At 42.1% G+C, this 17591-nt stretch overlaps 1 protein-coding gene across 6 annotated transcripts in view; it reads left to right on the top strand.

The window, feature by feature from the left end:
* The window catches only part of CHGB (chromogranin B), a 57831-nt gene that overhangs the window by 20872 nt on the left and 19368 nt on the right, over positions 1–17591 (top strand). For 4 of the 6 annotated variants that reach the window (XR_014850642.1, XR_014850641.1, XM_085054380.1 and 1 more), the window contains exon 2: positions 15817–16868. The exons of the other annotated variants lie outside the window; for them this stretch is intronic. Coding sequence is in view for 1 of the 4 variants with exons in the window: in XM_085054380.1 (XP_084910506.1) it covers positions 16838–16868 (31 nt within the window). In the remaining 3 variants the exon portion in view is untranslated. The remainder of the gene's footprint in view (positions 1–15816; positions 16869–17591) is intronic. 6 annotated transcript variants of the gene reach the window in all.

Here is a 17591-nt window from a genome sequence, read left to right as displayed (position 1 = left end):
AACTGGAGAAGATCCATTTTGTGCTGCGCCAGTGCTTTGCGTTAAGATGTTTGTTATAGCTCCTAATTATTATTTTGTATGAGGCACTTGTCCAATAGCATTTGTGTGTGTGTGAATCATCTGCAGAGCCTGTGACAGCATTCCAGAAGTGAAGTTAGCTCCAGTGGCTGAGACACTGAGTGTGTGCCAGGGGGTTTCATACCTGGGCTGGATTGAATGGAAGGAAATATTGGTATTCTTAAGCCCAGCAACCTTGGAATATTAAGGGAAATATGTTTGCATTGTTAAGAAATCACCTATTGCTATTAGCTTTCAACAGCCTGCTGATAGTTAACAGAGACAGTGATTTATTTCTGATGTCCCTCTAGCTGGGATGTTTTTTATTTTGAGGAGTCATTTTTTTGCAGAAGATTAAAGCAAAAATGAGGTTCATAGTTGGATCTGATATTCAGAACGAAAGCATCACACTCCATAATTAGCAACTGTGAGCTGCAAACCCACCAGGATGAGTTAGACCATGTGGTGAAAGAGGGTGATCATGTGTTGTTGGCAAGTGAGATTCTTCATGCAGAAAACAAAATGCTGGGTTTGGCTATTCCCACATATGTGCACAAAATTCTTCAGGACTTCTCTTTCATTAACAGTACCTGGCAATGAAATATTTGTAGATGAATCTTCAATTTTGGGTTAATTGACTGCTATCTCTACAGCTGCTGAAGAGTTGGTGATAGAATGAGGGGATATAAAAACTAATGGTGTCTTTCTTGCAATAATCCATCTTGAAAAAGTGCATGTGGCTGGTTTTAATACTTCAGTCTAATAAACTGCTTTGTTACATCCTTAATTTGCCAAAATCTTTCTCCCTCCATCACAGAACAAAGCCACTGTGTTGTTTCTAGATGCCAGTGTGTTCAAGTGTGGAAGCCTGTGCTTTCTGGGATTATACTGATGGTTTGCCCACTCTTGATCCTCCTGTTAAGTAAACAAACAAACCAACCAGTTTAACCACTTCTTAAGAGTAAGATGATTTCAGAAGGAAATGCTTCAGAGAGGATCTGGCAGAAGTCTCTCTGCTATTGATTACAACCAGAATTTGCCTTTCCAAACTGGTCCTAAACAAAAGTGTAGGAATCAAACTTAGCCAAATGCTCTTACAGCAAAGCTGTGGAAAGGAATGCATTATTTCAGGGCTGTACTATTGGAGCCAGAGCCAAATTTGGCCTCCTTAGAAATATTACAATTCTGTGTGCCACAAGGTCCTGCTCATCTCAGTTCCTGTGGGATCTTGGAGCAGGTATTAAGGCAAGAGTGATCCCAAAACAGTGGGGTGGTCAAATTTGAGAGAAGACAGGAGGCTTTCTTTGGTTTTGCAGCCTCAGTGAAGGTATTTACTTGAACCTTCCAAGCTTTTTGAAGCCATGCCAGGCAATAGCTGGGCCTTCCCTTTCTCCTCACCTCTCAAACAGACCTCTGTAGCTTTTCTCAGCCAGTAGGTTATTAGCTTGCTGCAGCAATCTGGTTCCCTCACTTGATTATTGCATGAGAAAATAATCAGGCTTCACTGCTATTTTGGAAGCTGTTAGATCTGGTAATGTGTCTGGGATTTTCCTTTTGCAAAACACTGTTGATTGCCAATTTGAAAACAATTGTTTCTGCTTCTTTCTGAGGGACCAGTGTGTTCCTGTGGATTTTATTCTTTAGGACATCACAGTATCCCTGATTGCTCTTGCTGATTGACTAGTGAAGAGACAGAAGTGACTGTGCTGATTTAACTCTTGCTTCATCTTTTTCTGTAATATTTTTCCCAAAACCATCCTTGTTCTTCCTCTGTGAGTGTTGTGGGAACATCTCTGGTCTCATTAACATTCATGTGAGTATTCCCTAAAGCTCAGTGCAGTCCTTAAAACATGTCCCTGTCCAAAATGGGCTTTGGTGCATGTTAATTCTTGCTTAAAGGCAAAAACCTAAGACAAAAGCAGTGCAATAAACCATCTGTTACACCTCAGCTATACCTTGGTACAAAGAGCTCTCTTGGGGCTGGATGACAACGTGTGACACCCTGGAAAGCATGGAAGGGAATCTAGATAGCTGCATTTTGTATGGCTTCTAACTCTCTGGATGCTTCCTGAAATCCTACTGCTCAGGGCCCATCCACTTGATGTGGAGGGTGTAGTTCATTCAGTGGATTAATTGGAACAAATAAAACCTAAGGCATTTCTTCTAGCTCACAGAGCTCCAGACACCAAATGCACTGCAGATGAGGGCTGGTATAGGTGTGTGGGGGACAGATTGTTGGAAAAGAGCTGAAGCCTTGCTCTGTTCAGCAGTGATCTGTGGAACAGCATCAGGGAAGCTCATATGGAGATGTTGGCATCTCTTGCTAAACACTTCAAGTCTGTGGATTTAGAGTATTTGAGAATATTGTTACCTAGATGTTCTGCTCTCGAGGTGATATTGCAGAATGAAACAGCACATTAGCTGTAAGAGAGTACTTTATTAAAATACTTCCTAGCTTGTTTCCTGGCAAGAAACTTTACAAATATTCTCCCTTTCATATGTGCTCAGTAATCTGTTCATCTTTTTTCATAATATTTTTAATATTTTTACAAAGCTGGGGAGTGTTTGGGGTTTTTTTAAAAGGAAATTAAATTCTGTTTTTAGCCAGGGGCTTTTCATTAGATTTAGTCTGTAGTATGTGTCTCTAGCATCAGTATCAGCCTGATACTGGGCTATAATTGAGTTTTGCATTCTGTCTGAGCAGAGTTCACCTCAAAACTTAAAATCTGAGGGAAAAAGTAATTTGTGCAGATGGTCTTCATAAAACAAAGGCAGATTAAATCTGGAGCTGTCACAGAATTGCTCTTACAGTTGCATCTGTTACAAAATAAGTACTTCTCTTGAGCCCAGTAAGTTAATCAGTGTCTTTTGTTTGTGTCTGCAGCAAAAACAATTAAAAGCTCATTTCCTGTATTTTAGGTAAACCTACAGATTCTCTGATTTTTTAGGGGTAATTAGATTTGTTTTGATGGGTATCACAGTCTGAAGTGTTCCTGTTGGACAACTAGCTGTCTGTAATATAATTTACTTGTAGCCACGATGTAATTTCTTTCCAATCACTTTTTTTCCTTGGGATGGTTTTTGCTAAAGAGTTCAGAATCCTTTTGTCTCATTTCATGCAAATTCCATTTAAAAAGCTTGGGGCTCTTTGTACAATCATGAGAAATGCCATTATTTGTATTTATTTTGAGTTTTCTTTAAATTAATTTTTTGACAGATGAGGAAAAATTCCACAATGCAGTTGAGGAGATAAACCCTGATCTCTCAAAGGCAGTGAGATGTGGGCACTAAGTGCATGTAGGTAGAGAGCCCCACTGAGATGGGCAGAGGATGTTAGAAAGCAGCCACTGACCCTGGTGCCTAATTCCTGTCTGCAAGGTAGCAAATAATGCCTTTCTCCCTGCTTGGCACAATCCCTGCTCCCCCAGGACAGACCACTCCTTTGCTGTCTTCACATTGACTCTGTGCTGCCTAATGTCTGTTTCATTGACCATGAGCAGATTTAAACAACTTTTCCCCTGCTGCCTTTTCCTCATGGCTTGGCAGGAGCATGAATGAGCCTTCACTGTTGAGCCAAAGGTTGAAAAAATATCCCCAAACTCCTCAAAAAACCCGAGGTCTTTTAAACTCTGTAGTACATGGCAGTGATGATACACTCTTAGAAAGAAGTGAGATCACACTCCATGATTAACCTTGCATGCCTTCTTTAGGATGGCCTCACTTTGTACTCTGCTTGTGCTTAGATTTTGGCATTAGATCACAAGTGCTTTGTCACTAAAACACATTTTTTGTCTCCACCTCTGTGTGAATACCTTAATCTCTGAACTGTTTCAAGGCTGTGCTGCAGCAGGCTGGCCTCTAATATTTTTATTATAAAGAATGAGTGACAGTAGCTGCAGAGAGGGCACTAAGCCTTCATGCAGGTAGGCAGATATTTGTTTTACTTTAATTCTCAGTGACCTTTATTTTATCCTGATTCAATTGCTTACTCAAGGGCACCAATTTTTTTTTGTGCCCTTAATGCATTAAACATTTTTCCAGCTCGAGGAAGCATCAGATACATTGCCCATTGTCTTAAGAGTCATGACTAAACTTCAGCAGTGAATGTGGCCAAGGGGAAGTGGGAGAATGTGAAAAAGTGGGGAGAGAATTTGTTTGCAGAGTGAAGGGAATAAAAAAAGTCTTATGCTATGAACAGAGAGGTTTTAAAAGCTCAAAGCTGAGGGATTTCCTGAATGTCAATTTTATTTTCTGACAACTCCTGACTTAATTTAATTAATGGAAAATGCAAATAGCCACAATTTTTGTAATTTAATAATGTTCAAGTCCAAATCACTTTTGAATATGAGCATTTTCTGGTATGCTCTTGTGTGTGCAGCTGCACCTTCTTTAGGAGGCCCAGGTGTCTATATTCTGTGCAGAAGTGTTCTCCTGCAAAGGTACTAAGGCTTTCAGATGGCTTGTGAGGAAATTAAAGATCAAGAGAGCAGGTTGTCAAGGCAGTGAAACACAAATTAACTGCTTATGTTCTCACATTGTCCACATGTGATCTAAAAACCCCTATTGAGTAAGCTTAGAAGACCAATCCCAAAACCTGAGCTGAAAAGGTTCACTCAAGCCTTTGTTTCAGAATTCCCTGTTTTATTTAGAAATAAAACAGATGTGTTTGCTGCAATCACATAATCCAATCTGTTTGAATTATATTCTTTTAAGGCCTTTTAAAACAAGATTCTGGAGCTAATTGTGAACTTTTTGAGATTAAAAAAAAAGTTAAAAGGAAATTACCCCAAGATGTGATCTGCTTAACTATGTGGACTGTCAAATCCCACCCACCAACCAATTTCAAATAAGAACCAGGAGATTTTAGCTTGTACTGGAACACAGCTGTCAGGAGCATCTCCAGCTTAGATATACAGAATTGCCCATTTTTACTTGAGAAATGGTATCTACCTTCACTGTTAAGGATCTGTTTTATATCATACATGTATCATACTTACCCAATTATATGATTGACTAAAAATGTAAATTTTCAGGCATTCATTATGTTAAATATTTGCTTTTTCCTTTGAATAGGTGAATGGCCATATTAATATTATTAATTATGTTTGTATTAATGTTTACCAGGAGTGCCAATCAGTGGCAATTTGTCATTAATTCATTGACTTTTTAAAATGTGGTTGCATCTATGTTCTCATCCAGATGACAGAAGAGCAATGGGAATTGCTAAATGCCCAAATTACGTAGGTTGCTTCACATTTTTTAAAAAAGAGCTGTGGAATTTTGGGAGTCTGATCAACAAGATGCAAATTCTGAATTTGATGGTGTTTACCCAGATCTGTTTCTGTAGTCTCTCCAGCCCCTGCTCAGAGAACAAATTCTAGACAAACACGAGCATTATTCATCTCCCTGCTCTGTTAAAAGTCATACAGACACTCCCACATCACCTTGAAAAAGAGCTGGGGAGTGGTTCTTTACTGTTTGTACATGATAAAAATATTTATACATGCAAATATCAGATGGGTTAAGTTTTTTAAAGTTTTATCTCTTCCCCTACCTTGCTACTTGTGTGATTATTTTTGAATGAAGTAGGTGTTTTCAGTTTGGCAATCTTAGGGCCTAAGGTGAGTGAAAAATGTTTATTCTAGTAAAAGAATACTGGAATTGCCCTGACTTGCTCTGGTTTATCTGTCCCTTCTATTCACCTTATTTAGCAGGAATTAACTAATTTTTCTGTTCACAAGTATGTGGTTGCAGTAACTATCACTAACCACAGTTCGTCAGCAGTTGAAGGAGTTACTAAAAAGCTCTGAGCAAGTGCTTCACACATCAGGCTCTTTTCCTGATGAAGTGTGTGCAGCCTCCTAGGAGAGCCATCCTGGTGCAGAATTGCTGTGGGATAATCCTATGGGATGGGCAACATAACTTTTGTTTGCTTTATAAATAGGATTTAGGCTCCCACTTGCCTTCATAGTTGACCCAGAGTTATGCCCACAATGAATTTGGGTGAAGTACTTGATTTGGGGCAGAACTGAGAGGTTTGGGTGCACCCAGATCTGCTCATGGCTAAGAAGTGTTCATAAAAAGCAGGACTAATAGGCTGTAGAGCCAGGTAAGGGGATGGAAACAAGTGTGGAGTGCCTGAAATCTTTTGCTGTTTGCCCTTTGAGGGCAAGGCTGGGAAATGCCTGCATTGCCAAGCCTTTCTCGTGACTGGCTGCGAGGACAAAGTGAGGAGATGGGGATGGAGGTTTGCTTGCTCAGTGATTTTTCTTCTTTTTAGCTTTTAAAGTCATACTCCTTTTCAAGGACTTTCTCCCTTCTGCTCTGTACTTCAGGTTTTCTCAGAAGCATAGAGAATATCACAGCCATGACATGCCCTAAGAAAAGCTGGGTAGGTGAGTGCAGCCTATTCAGGGCCTGAGGATTCACTCCCAATATCCTTCTTAAGTAATAAACATTTCCGATTTCAGTTGTCCGGTGCTTGGTTTATTAGCAACAGAGCAATTCCTGCAGAAAGCTGGTGGATTAAATGGCAAAACAATTCTGTTCAAAGCCCAATTTTCTCTCAAGCTAGTTCTGATGGAAGAGATTTTCTGTGATTCTCAAAGCAGCATGTAGATAATTAAGCAAAAGTCCCTGTGGTTCTCAAGCCTCCAGCATTTGTGAATGGTTTATAACAATGCCTATTGCTCTAGTCCAACTTCTGATCATTACTTGGTTTTTAGTAACACTGCAGCAAAACTAGATGGCTCAAATGTTTATTCAGTGTACCATTAAAGTAGAAAGCCAAAATGCCACAGACTAGTGATGAGAAAATATCTCCCAAGTTATTAAACTTGTATATCTTGTTTGCTTTTCATTGTAGTCTGTTCAGTTTCCGTTTTCTGCCTCTTAAAAATTGCCTTGACTATTTGATGTGTCTGACACTGATTTCTTCAATGTCAGGATATTTCATTTACTAGCCTGTGGAAAGCTGATAGGTGGAGATTGGTATCTTACTTCCATTCTTATTTTTTAGTCTGTTTTTTTCATTTTTTAATCAATGTCTGATGCACAAGCTCCCATTGGCAATGCACAAGAAGAAATGCCAAGCTGTGTGATCTCACAGCCCCCATGGCTGGAGAGGAATGGGTCTGCTCTTTCTGTGCCAAGGCACTGGAAGCTGGCACATCTCTGCACAGCCTGTTCAGTGCTCACAGCCACATCAGGCCTGCAGGGAGACTGGGAAAATGCTCCCTGCCTGCAGATTTTCACCAGAATATCAGTAGTTTTCTTTATCTTTGTACCTGCTACTTACCAGTGCTTTTTAAGATTATTTCTTTGTTGTTGTTTTCTATTCCTGCTTCTAAAGAAGAGCAAGGCTTTCTGTGTTTGTCTGGCATGCAGCATATTTTCAGGAGCATGACACAGACAAGAAGCATGGTTTCAAAGCCATCTTATTCCTGGTAAATTCAGGAAACCATCTCTGCAAATGTTCCTCTGTTGTTCTTTGTGAAAGATCAATCCTGACTGGAGGTAAAGACCTTTGATCTGAAGAGGTACACACTGTACACATTCAGCTGTTTCACTCCCATCTAGAGGGGTTGAGTCCATGTGTAAGCATTGCTTGCAGTATTCCCACACTCGTGCTTTTGGCCTTAGAAATTAAAAACCAGGATCTTAAAATCTGATAAGCACAAGGTACCTCTCTTGGTTTGCTGCTGTACAACTTGCAGTGATCTGTTGCTGAAGAGTTAGTAAAGTTAAAGCTTAGATGGCATTGTTTTCCAAACTATTAAAATCTCTGTGCCTTCTTTTAAGTTTGGGTAAGAGCATCTGTGTATTCAGCACTCCTGAAAAGCAATGCGCCAATTTGGGATCTGAACCTAACTGTAAGTTGGTAAAAAGTTGGAACAAACTCACACAGATGTACTTGACTGAGAGACATACAAGTGTGCAGGTTAGAGGGGGTAAAGAATTGAAAGAAGTTGTGTTTAAGTCAGCTTTCACCTTCATTTGCCTTGTTTGACCAAGCTTTCTACCTTCAGGTTTTAGAGCATTTTCCCTCCCCTACAGCAGCTGTTTTACAGTAGATGGTCTGTGGTACCCAGGCATCAACTCCTCATCAGGATTCAGGTCTCCAAGTGCAGGACCTCCCATGAAGATGAGTAATGATAGCATTATAGGTCATAACTCTCTCGTTCTCAAAAGTATTTACAAGTAATTTACCTACAAGAAATTTACCTAGAAGCCTAAAGGGATGCTTAAAAAATACCTTGCTTTGCATATTTTATTGGTCAAGAAACGGCATTTCTGGCTGTGATTCTCATGTCAGTTGTGTCCACAAGTGTGCAGAGCTGGTTGGAAGCAGGGCTGAAATGCCTGTGAATCTCTTCAGTGTAACCTCTGTGTGTATTTGTGGGTGTTAACATTGTAATGAATTGGATTTTCAAGTGCTATAGTGGCAAAGGAGGGCAGAGTACACTGAACAACCCCTCACATCTCCTTTTCCAAGTTCACACAATCTGTAAATAAAGCAAATATTTTGCTGTATTAGTCTTCTAATCTCTTCTCACTAAAGAAACACTGTCATGGCAGGCTCTTCCCCTTTCTGTTTTAGCTGTATGAATAGCATCGTATCCTGTTTTTTGCAGGCAAGCTGTCATACATGTCACTCTCCAAGGAGATGCAGAAGGTAGAAGTTTTGAGACTTGAGCAGTTGATCTCCAGTGAGAGCTGTCTGCTTATTCTTATTCTTGCCAGAGGCATTAGCTGAAGATTGTTGGTCCTCTCGATGGCTGAAAATGTGTAACTGAATGGAAGACAAAGTATTTCATATATCAGGAAAGGATATTGCTTTTGAGTTTTCTTTTCAATAATTGCAAATAGAGTGATATTGTCTTACTCAATAATACTTGTAATCTAGGGCTGTTTCCTGTCATTGCCAGTGGCCATTACTAAATATTTCAGAGTAAGTGGCAGTTTTCCTCTTTTTATGTCAAAATGGTGTTTGCAGCATTCAATGTGCTGCCTGTTGGGCCCCATTCTTGCCTCTACCACAGGGTTTGTTAAAGCCCTGAAGAATAGGATTTAATAACTTTTAGATTTTTTTCTTTGCTAGACTTGGCTATGATCACTGATTCTCATCCAGATAGATTTTCAAATTCACTTTTAATTTCAGCTCAAAGCTTCATCAGTTCTGAATGACCATATCAGCAAAATGTCTAAAAGTTCAGTATCTTTCCTTCATGAGCCTTGCCAAAACCAGGAAGGATTTCTCCCTGCTTGTCTTTTACCTTAGAACTATGAAGAATATTGTCTTCAGTCCCTTTTCCTCTCTAGGAGACCTCCTTGAATGACTTAGGTTCCCAAGGGTCTTTCTGAGTCCTTAGTTGAAGAGGTGAGTACAGATAATCCTTTTCTGAATTCTTGAGTTTCATCCCTTGTAGTAAAATAGAGTTCCTTAGGAGATGCTTCTTGGGTCAGAAAGCTAACAGTTCATGAAGAGCTAACTCTTTATAGAGTTAGCTGGGGGAAAAAAAGAGAATAGGCAAGACTGGAATTTGCAATTTCTAGGCAGGAAAAGATGTAAACAGAAACAACTACCATTTGCTTCAGCTTGTGCAATGTAACTAAAGTGTGAAAGCTTCTTTAGGCATCATAGGACACAGATTTCCTCTGTAAAAATTTTACAGATCTTGAACCGTGAAAATCAGGTAGGCAGGATTGTTTCTCAGCTGTTTCAAGCACAGACTTTTGCTTTTATTTTGAAATAGGGTGAGCCTAAAGACAAATATGATCTGGGGCTAAATTATATTCCATGTATAAAAAAAACCAATATTGCAAGTTACAGATTAAAAGAAGAAAAAAAATCCATAATTTTACTAAAAAGGCTGCGTATATAACAGGAAAGCAGCAGATAGTTGTAGTTTAATAAAAGCCCCTTGATGCCCTCATCTGCTGGACAATAACTTTAATTTACAGTTAATGTTTTCAGGTATGTAAACTTCTTTAAATTACTATTTATGTTTCAAAGAAATGTTACTCTTGATAATAGAATCTTTAACCTTAGATCTTAAGCAAAGTTTTTAAAATCACAGTTTGAGACAAATAGGATGCTGTAGGTTTTTTTACTGGGTACAGAATCATATAAATTAAACCACTCTAAGTATACCTATTTGAAGAGCTCTTAACTTTGCTGTTTGTATTGTTAGAATGATTATGAGCTCCAAGGGAAAGATTTACCTTGTGAAAATGAAATCTCAGGCATCCCAGTGTTGTGTTGTTGCCCATCCCTTCAAAAACACCTGAAGTCCCTGCATGCTGTTGCACTTCTAGCAGCTGTTCACAGGCAGTTACATCCAAATCCCATTGCTCTGGGGCCTGGCTGAGCATGTATCCCCATCATCAGGCTCTTGGGGCACAGCTCTGAGTGATGGTGTTTGTGATCTGCTCCTGCTGCTGCCCATACCTATTGCCCTGGCCCGTGGGGCCTGGTTGCTTAGAAACAGATCTGTGAGATGGCAGTGGTGTTTATCTCCTGGCCTTCAGCAGATAAGGAGTGTTAATTTGTAGTTCATACTGTAGCTGACTTTCTCTGTGCTTTATTAAATCCAGAGTGTTTAACCAGTGTGTTCTCTGAAAGCTTTCATTGAGCTCAGTTTCCCAGCTGTATTGAGAGCACGGCGCAGCAGGCATCAGATGTGAGCTCTCAGAGCAGGGCAGAGTTTAATACCAGTGTGACATTTGGAAGAGTGTCTAGGGGAATGCACTGTGCCTGCATATTGCATCTCAAGAGCACTTTACCATTTGCCATCCTTTTTATTTTTCTTGAGTTTCAGATTCCTAAGGGAGTAAGACTGAAACGGAAGAGTTTTTATGCTTCCCTAAAATAACTGCTGACGTCTTACTCCACGCAGATTAAAAACCCCCCTCACAACTTTTCACACCACAAATGTGCAGCAGATAGAAGAAGAAAACAGCCTGACTCACTACTGGGCTATGCCCAGTGCTATTCCTCTGTCACTGTCCCCCTTTTCTACTCCGGTCCCCAAATTTCTCGCTTCTTTCTGCCTTTTGCCTACCCTCGCTTTCTCCACCCTCACTTTCTCCATCCTCAGTTTCTCCAGGTCTGACAGAACAGCCAGCACTTGCAAAGCTCTTGGCCAGCACTCAGCAATCAGACACAGCTACATGTGCCTCTCCTGTGGGCTGGGGGATGAAGAATATAGCTGGTTATGTCACGTGTGAAGCAGTGTCTCACAGATCCCATCTTGGGAGCTACAGCCTACTGCAGACGACAACAGGAAAAAGCTGGTTTGTGTGTCATCAGGGAGACAGCAAGGTAGCAAGGCTAATTATATTCTTATTTTCACTTTCAGTTCAGAATTTAAATATCCACAAGGAACAAATTTGCTTTGCTTATAGCAGTCTTTTTCAGTGATAATGTCATTGGAAATTTCATTTTGCCTTTGCACAGGAAGTCAACAGTTGTTTTGTGCAAGGCAGAGAAACTGTAATCTCTACAATTCTTTGATACTGTACACCAGAGGCTTTAGGATCTGTCATTTACTCAAAGTGATAGGTGTTAGTGCAGTACTTAGCAGACTGATACTTGTTTTCTTGGTACTTGTCCTTTTGGTGCTATTCCAATTTAAATGTTGGTAGTAAAATTCCTACAATATAAATACATTTCAGCTCATGTAAAGGAATGTGATTAGGAGCTCACATGTGGATTTTTAATTGTTGTAAACAGAGGAAATGTTCTTAAGGCAAGCAAGGGCAATAGAATTTGGTCCCAAAATGTCCACCTTTGCAATTTCTGAGTGCTCAGGTATGTGCTTACTGGCAGGCTAAAGTGCTTCTGCCAAATTTTCCCAGAAATTTTCCTTTCTTCCCTGAGCAGAGCAGAATTGCATTCCCCTGATGATACATGCACTGCCAGTGGAAATCAGCCAGGTGGAAAGAAAAAAAAAAAGCCCAAAATGTGTTTTTCTATGCATCAGCTCTCTGAAGTGCTCAACACATGTAGGGATGAGGTGGTTCAGGTGTGACATGGGACCTGTTCTTGCCTTCTGTGCAGATGGATGTGTCCCTGAACTCATGTGTATTGGCAAAGATTCGGTGTCAGTTGGGAACTCTGCTCTAGTCCAAGTAGAATCATCTCTCCTTAAGCTTTCCCATGCCATATGGACATGTCTGATGGAGAGGCAAGAAGGGATTTTCTAGGGCCAGGCTGGAGCAACTCTCAGGGACAGCATCTGTGTTTACTTCTGTTAGCACTTCATGGCAACCACAAAATTAGGGATCCTTTCTTGTGGGTGATTGCAGTCACCCCAGGTAGATCCTGACAGGTTGATGGGATAAGAGAAATAATACAATATGTGAGAATTTCACTGTGCTTGAACACAGTTACACAGAAACTCAAACAGCTACCTTTTGTCTAAGTGCAAATAATAATATTGCTGCATGGTTGCCTCACTGAAAGTGGCCCAGGCTCAAAGCAGCATTTGGTTATGTGCTTCAGGCAGTAGGGCTATGTGCCTGTACCAGATGGAGCTTTTAAATTTTCATCAGCAGGTTTATAAACACAAGAATATCCTTTTATCTGCTCCTAGCTCTTTTACTAATTAGCTGTAAATGCTGAACTTCAATTAGCATGGAGTGGAGGAGCAGATGAAATATACATTCTTACTCATGATTATCCATCATGTGAGAATGAAATAGACACTAATAATTACTCTTTCAGTTTTCTGGGGCTTTTCTGTTGTTTTTTGGGTTTTTTTCCTTTTAATACTCGGTAGTTTAAATGAGTGAAAATAGCTAAAAATGATGCTCCAGATTCTCTGGTGATGATATTCTGATTGCAGGCAGAGTGACAGTTTTCAGCCTTGCTCATCTTTGCATTGACCCCTGTGGGTGTTGGGCCAAGCCAACACAAGGGGGTGTGACAGCTGTGTTGTTAAGTTTGCCATGGAAGGATTTTACAAAAGAATTTATAAAACTGTATTTTTCTTGCTGCTGAGAGGTGGCTAGAGAGGTCTAGGCTTTGAAGCAGCAGTGCTATGTGTTAGCAGAGAATCCCTGCTTTCCTGAGGAGTGCAGTTGCATGGAGAGGCAAGGGGATTGATGAGTTGAATGCTGTCTTTGCTTTTAGCAGTGTGTTTGCTGGCCTACAACGTGTGTTCTCTGTGTGCCCCAGCTGAGAAGCTCTTTCTGCACCCTGCAGGCATCCAGCTACTCTGCTTGTTCCCTGTGGTTTATAAATCATTCAGGAGATTTCCACCTTTCAACAGCAGTACCAGCTCTTCAGAGGGTGTCCAGGAAGGATCTTTGCCTTAACTGATGTCTTTTAGGGAGGAAAAGGTTTAGGTGTACTTTCAAACATCAGTCTTGGCACAAAGTTTGAGAATGTATTGGAAAATTGTCAGGAAGGCTGAGGAAAGACACAGCTTTCTGAGGTACAGATTGGTTCTGGGAATCCTGCATCTGGCTTTTCATGCCATAGAATCATAGAATGCTTAAGGGGCTGGAATGGACCTTAAAGACCATGTAGTTCCAACCCACCCTGCCATGTGCAGAGGCACCTTCCCCTAGACCAGCTTGCTCAAGGCCTTATCTAGCCTGGCTCTGAACACTCCCAGGGCTGGGGCATCCAACCATGTTGGGTATCGTGCATTAAGAAGGCTTTGCTGGAAAAGTAATCCACTAAGAGGATAGGGCCTACTGTTGGAAAATCGAGATACATACATTTGAATCAGTAACTGAAAGAAAATTCTCCCAGTAATAGTAATTGAGTATGTTCTGACTAATGAAACCCCCAAATATACCCCTGAGACACTTACTGGTCACTTGTTTAGTGGGTTGTGCTTCAACAGAGGGTGCCTGCTTTGTGGGTCACACTGACCTTGGAATAAAATGCAGTAGAATCACTGAAGTTAGAAAAGATCTTTAAAATCATGGAGTTCAACCATAAACCTCACGCTGCCAAGTTCACCCCTGAACCATGTCCCCAAGTGCCACATCTAGAAGTTGTTTAAACACCTCCAGAGATGATGACTCAACCACTTCCCTGGGCAGCCTGTTCCAGTGCTTGACAACCCTTTCTGTGAAGTAATTTTTCCTAGTATCCAAACTAAGATGGTAGGAGAAAGGCAGAGCAGCATTGCAAAAGTCTCCCCTGACGACATGAAACCAATAGAGTTTTTCTTTTTCTGAGCCATGAAGGCTTGATGTCTGTAACTGGAGGCAGCTGCTGCTGTCACAACATGTGGCCATGAGCAGGAGGTAGCAAAAAGCCAGCACAACACAGGGGTCTGCAATTGCCACAGGAGTCTGAGTGCAAGTGCCACTTAATTGAATTACCAGAGATGTATGAGGCTTCAGTTCTAACTTTGCACAGGCTGAGAGATTACTGAGGAAAAATGGACCTGTTCTCTGATTTACTATTCTGATGGCATAGATCACTGTTAAAAGAAGGCCACTGAGCTTTGCTTTGTACTGCATTGGAAGTGACACATTGCAAGGGGAGGGAAAGTTCTATTTAAAACTGCATAATCAGAGATGAAGTGAAATTGAAAAGAAAGATCAAAGATAGGAAGTAGGGGTAGGAAGAAAGAGATGAGGTATAGTGTGGCTGTACAGACATCATAATTTCATTTTAATGAATCTCTGCTCAGAAAGGGAAGAGTGGCTCTTTGTGTACCAGGAGAGAAAAAACAGCCTTCTGCCACCACACTGAGATTGCCTTTGAACATGGTCTCCTCTTACCAAAATGAAGGGCTGCACTCTGCTTCACATTTCACAGAATTAGAAAAGACCAAGCTGTTTTCTGACTGCCTGCATCCTGCTTATGTAACTTGCAGATGACGGCTGTGCAGCCTCTGGCTGAGCCCTGGAAAATTTCCTGGTCGGTGAGTCAGGTGCTTGGCAAACTGTCTGGCGCAGTGGGCTTGGAGAGGAGATTGCAGTCAGAGGCTCTACCTGGGTACCAGAGCCCAGTTCAAGGTCTCCTCATGGAGGCTCTTCCTGCTAGAGAAGCCTGCTGATCATCCTGGCCTTGTCATTGCCAAGTGTCTGTGTTGTGCCATATTAATTAGTGCAAAGCAGCCCCCTTGATTGCATTGAAGCAGGAGAAAACCCTGACTGTTATCCAGACGTGTGGGTCTGCAAGGAAGGAGGAGAAGAGCTAGGCAAGAATGAGTCCTTGGCTTTTACATAAATTTTATCCATAGAAATTCCATCAGGATGTGGGGAGAGCATTTAGTGCAGTGGGGCAGCAAAAGTGGGACTTCATGGGGAAGCACAGAGTCCCCTGAAAGCTGGAGGTCAGGACTGCACACTGTGCTGTAGGAGTAAAACTGAGAACCACAAAGAGGTAAGGATTGGACCTAGGGATGAGGGGAGAAAACTGAAACAGATGCAGACTTGTCTCAGCTGCAAACCAGACTTCCCTGTGGGACAGCTGTCGCCTCCAGCAGCAGCAGATCCCAATTTCCACCTCTTTGGAAGTGGAACTGAGAGGAGCCAGGAGGTCTGCACCACCAAGTAGGTCCAATCACTGCAGAGTGTCAAGGGACAGCTGTGAGGTCCCCAGATCAGCCCATCTTACATCGGTCTGTGCAGGAAGGCTCTGTGGCAGCCCAGCTGTGTTCAGAGCAGTACTTGGTTTGCTCCTGCAAAGAGCCTGTTTGCCAGACTGTGGTGGGAGGGGGACTGAAAAAGACTTTGCAACAGGGATGACCTGGTGACTAATGAGTTTCATTGATCCTGTGCTTGCAGGAGAGAGCAATCCATCATCTGCAGCTCCTGCGGGCTGTTCTGCTGGAGGCTCTGCAGAAGCAAACGTGAGATGCTACCCAAAAGCAGGGCTGTGTGAACCCTCTGAGCTTAATGATGCTGTGCTCTCATGGATGTATGAATGTGACAGTGCAGAAGATCCCAGCATCAGGGAATCTCTGGATTGCTTCTACAAAAAGTATTGCCAAAAGCAGCCAGAGAGAAAGGATCCGACCTACGAGGCTGCCTCGCTGTGTCTGTCACAGAAGATTTCAGAGCTTGAACAAAAGGGTGGAACAAAATATGTGACACGTTGCCTGCAAATGGCACAGTTGGTCTTGAACAGAGATGGATGTAAGATCTTTCCAAACCATCCCCCTTCTGCTTGCTTTTCAAAGGCAGCTGAAGGAGAAGTCTTGTTGGAAAACAGGAGGAGGACGCCTGGACTCTCAGATGACATCCTGCAGTTCCTCTTGAAACAAACACAGGCAGAAGGTAGCCCTGATGAATCATGCAAGAAGTGAACAAGACGCTGGTTTGTTTCTGTCATTGAAGCTTTGCTTTCACTCCAGAAACAGGTGACTTTCTTATAAAAACGTTGTTCTCCAAGCATCACCTTCAACACCAGATACTCCATGGAGGGATTCACCCAGAGCAGACTTTGCACCTTGCTCTGCAGGGCAGCACTGCATGAGGAGCATCTGTGGTCCCCTTGTAACTGCTTGGCATGGGTGATGCAGTGTTTGTTGCTGGGACAATAAAGATAATTGATACCTACCAGGTATCAATTTTAAGTGGTAGCTACCAGCTTAGCAGTGGTCCAGCCCAAATTCAGCCCCTGTGTAGGCATGGCTGTCCAAGTGCCATGGCTGTCCATCCCAAACAGACTGTTTGAATGACCTTGGCACAGTGTGCCCCAGCCCTGCAGAGGGAAAATTAAGATTCCCTTCTATACCTGGCTGATACTGTAAGACATTTGCCTCCACGGGGTGCCTGTTAACTCTGGGTTTTCACCTGCAGACATATGACACCACAGATCATGATTGCAATGCCAGGTGAGTTTTTCCAACAGAAAAAGTGTGTGTGTGATTGAGAAAGAGAAAATACAGCTTCTGAGCATGTTCTCTGACAGTGCTTCTGTCGTGTTTACCTCCCCACCATCACCCCCCCAACAACCTTCAGTTCCTTTCTGTCTTTCATGATGGTGCTAATGAGATCCCTGGGGGAATGTTCCCTTTAAAATGAAACGGATCTCTCTGAGCCCAAAGAGGCTGATGTCAGTCAGCAACAGAGCAGTGAGCCCACACACAACCACTTAAAGGTTTTTCTCTTGGAAACCTCCTGGCTCAGTGGCTTCTTTGCTGCTTTAGTGCCTCTGCTGGGTAGATAAATGTCTTTGTGCATATTTTCCGCCCACTGGCCTGTCCACTGAAAGAGTTGTTTGCTGTAGTGATGTTGGTTGCTCACTGGGGAGGCCATTTTCCAGTGTGAGCCTGAGCAAGGAAGCACAGAGTGCCAGAGGAAGGGATGTGTTTAAGGGGACAGCAGATGGGCAGAGAAGAAAGAAAGAAAGGGTGGTTGGGTTCTCAAAGGTCAGCATCAGTGTGGTTACTCCAGTACAGCACACTGCTCACACCAGTTTTGGTGTTTGATATCCAGTGTTTGGCAGCCCAGCTGCTGAGACCTCTCATCTACTCCCTCTCCACACTGGCAAGGTCTCAGAGTGGGTTTTTGTGTTCCTGCATGTCAGATTCCCTGCTGTAGTCCCACATGGGGCT

This window comes from Lichenostomus cassidix, chromosome 3 (assembly GCF_008360975.1).
Source record: "Lichenostomus cassidix isolate B80296 chromosome 3, HeHo_3.0, whole genome shotgun sequence".
In the NCBI taxonomy this organism is placed as follows: Eukaryota; Metazoa; Chordata; class Aves; order Passeriformes; family Meliphagidae; genus Lichenostomus; species Lichenostomus cassidix.
This window is presented reverse-complemented; position numbering and strand designations above follow the sequence as displayed.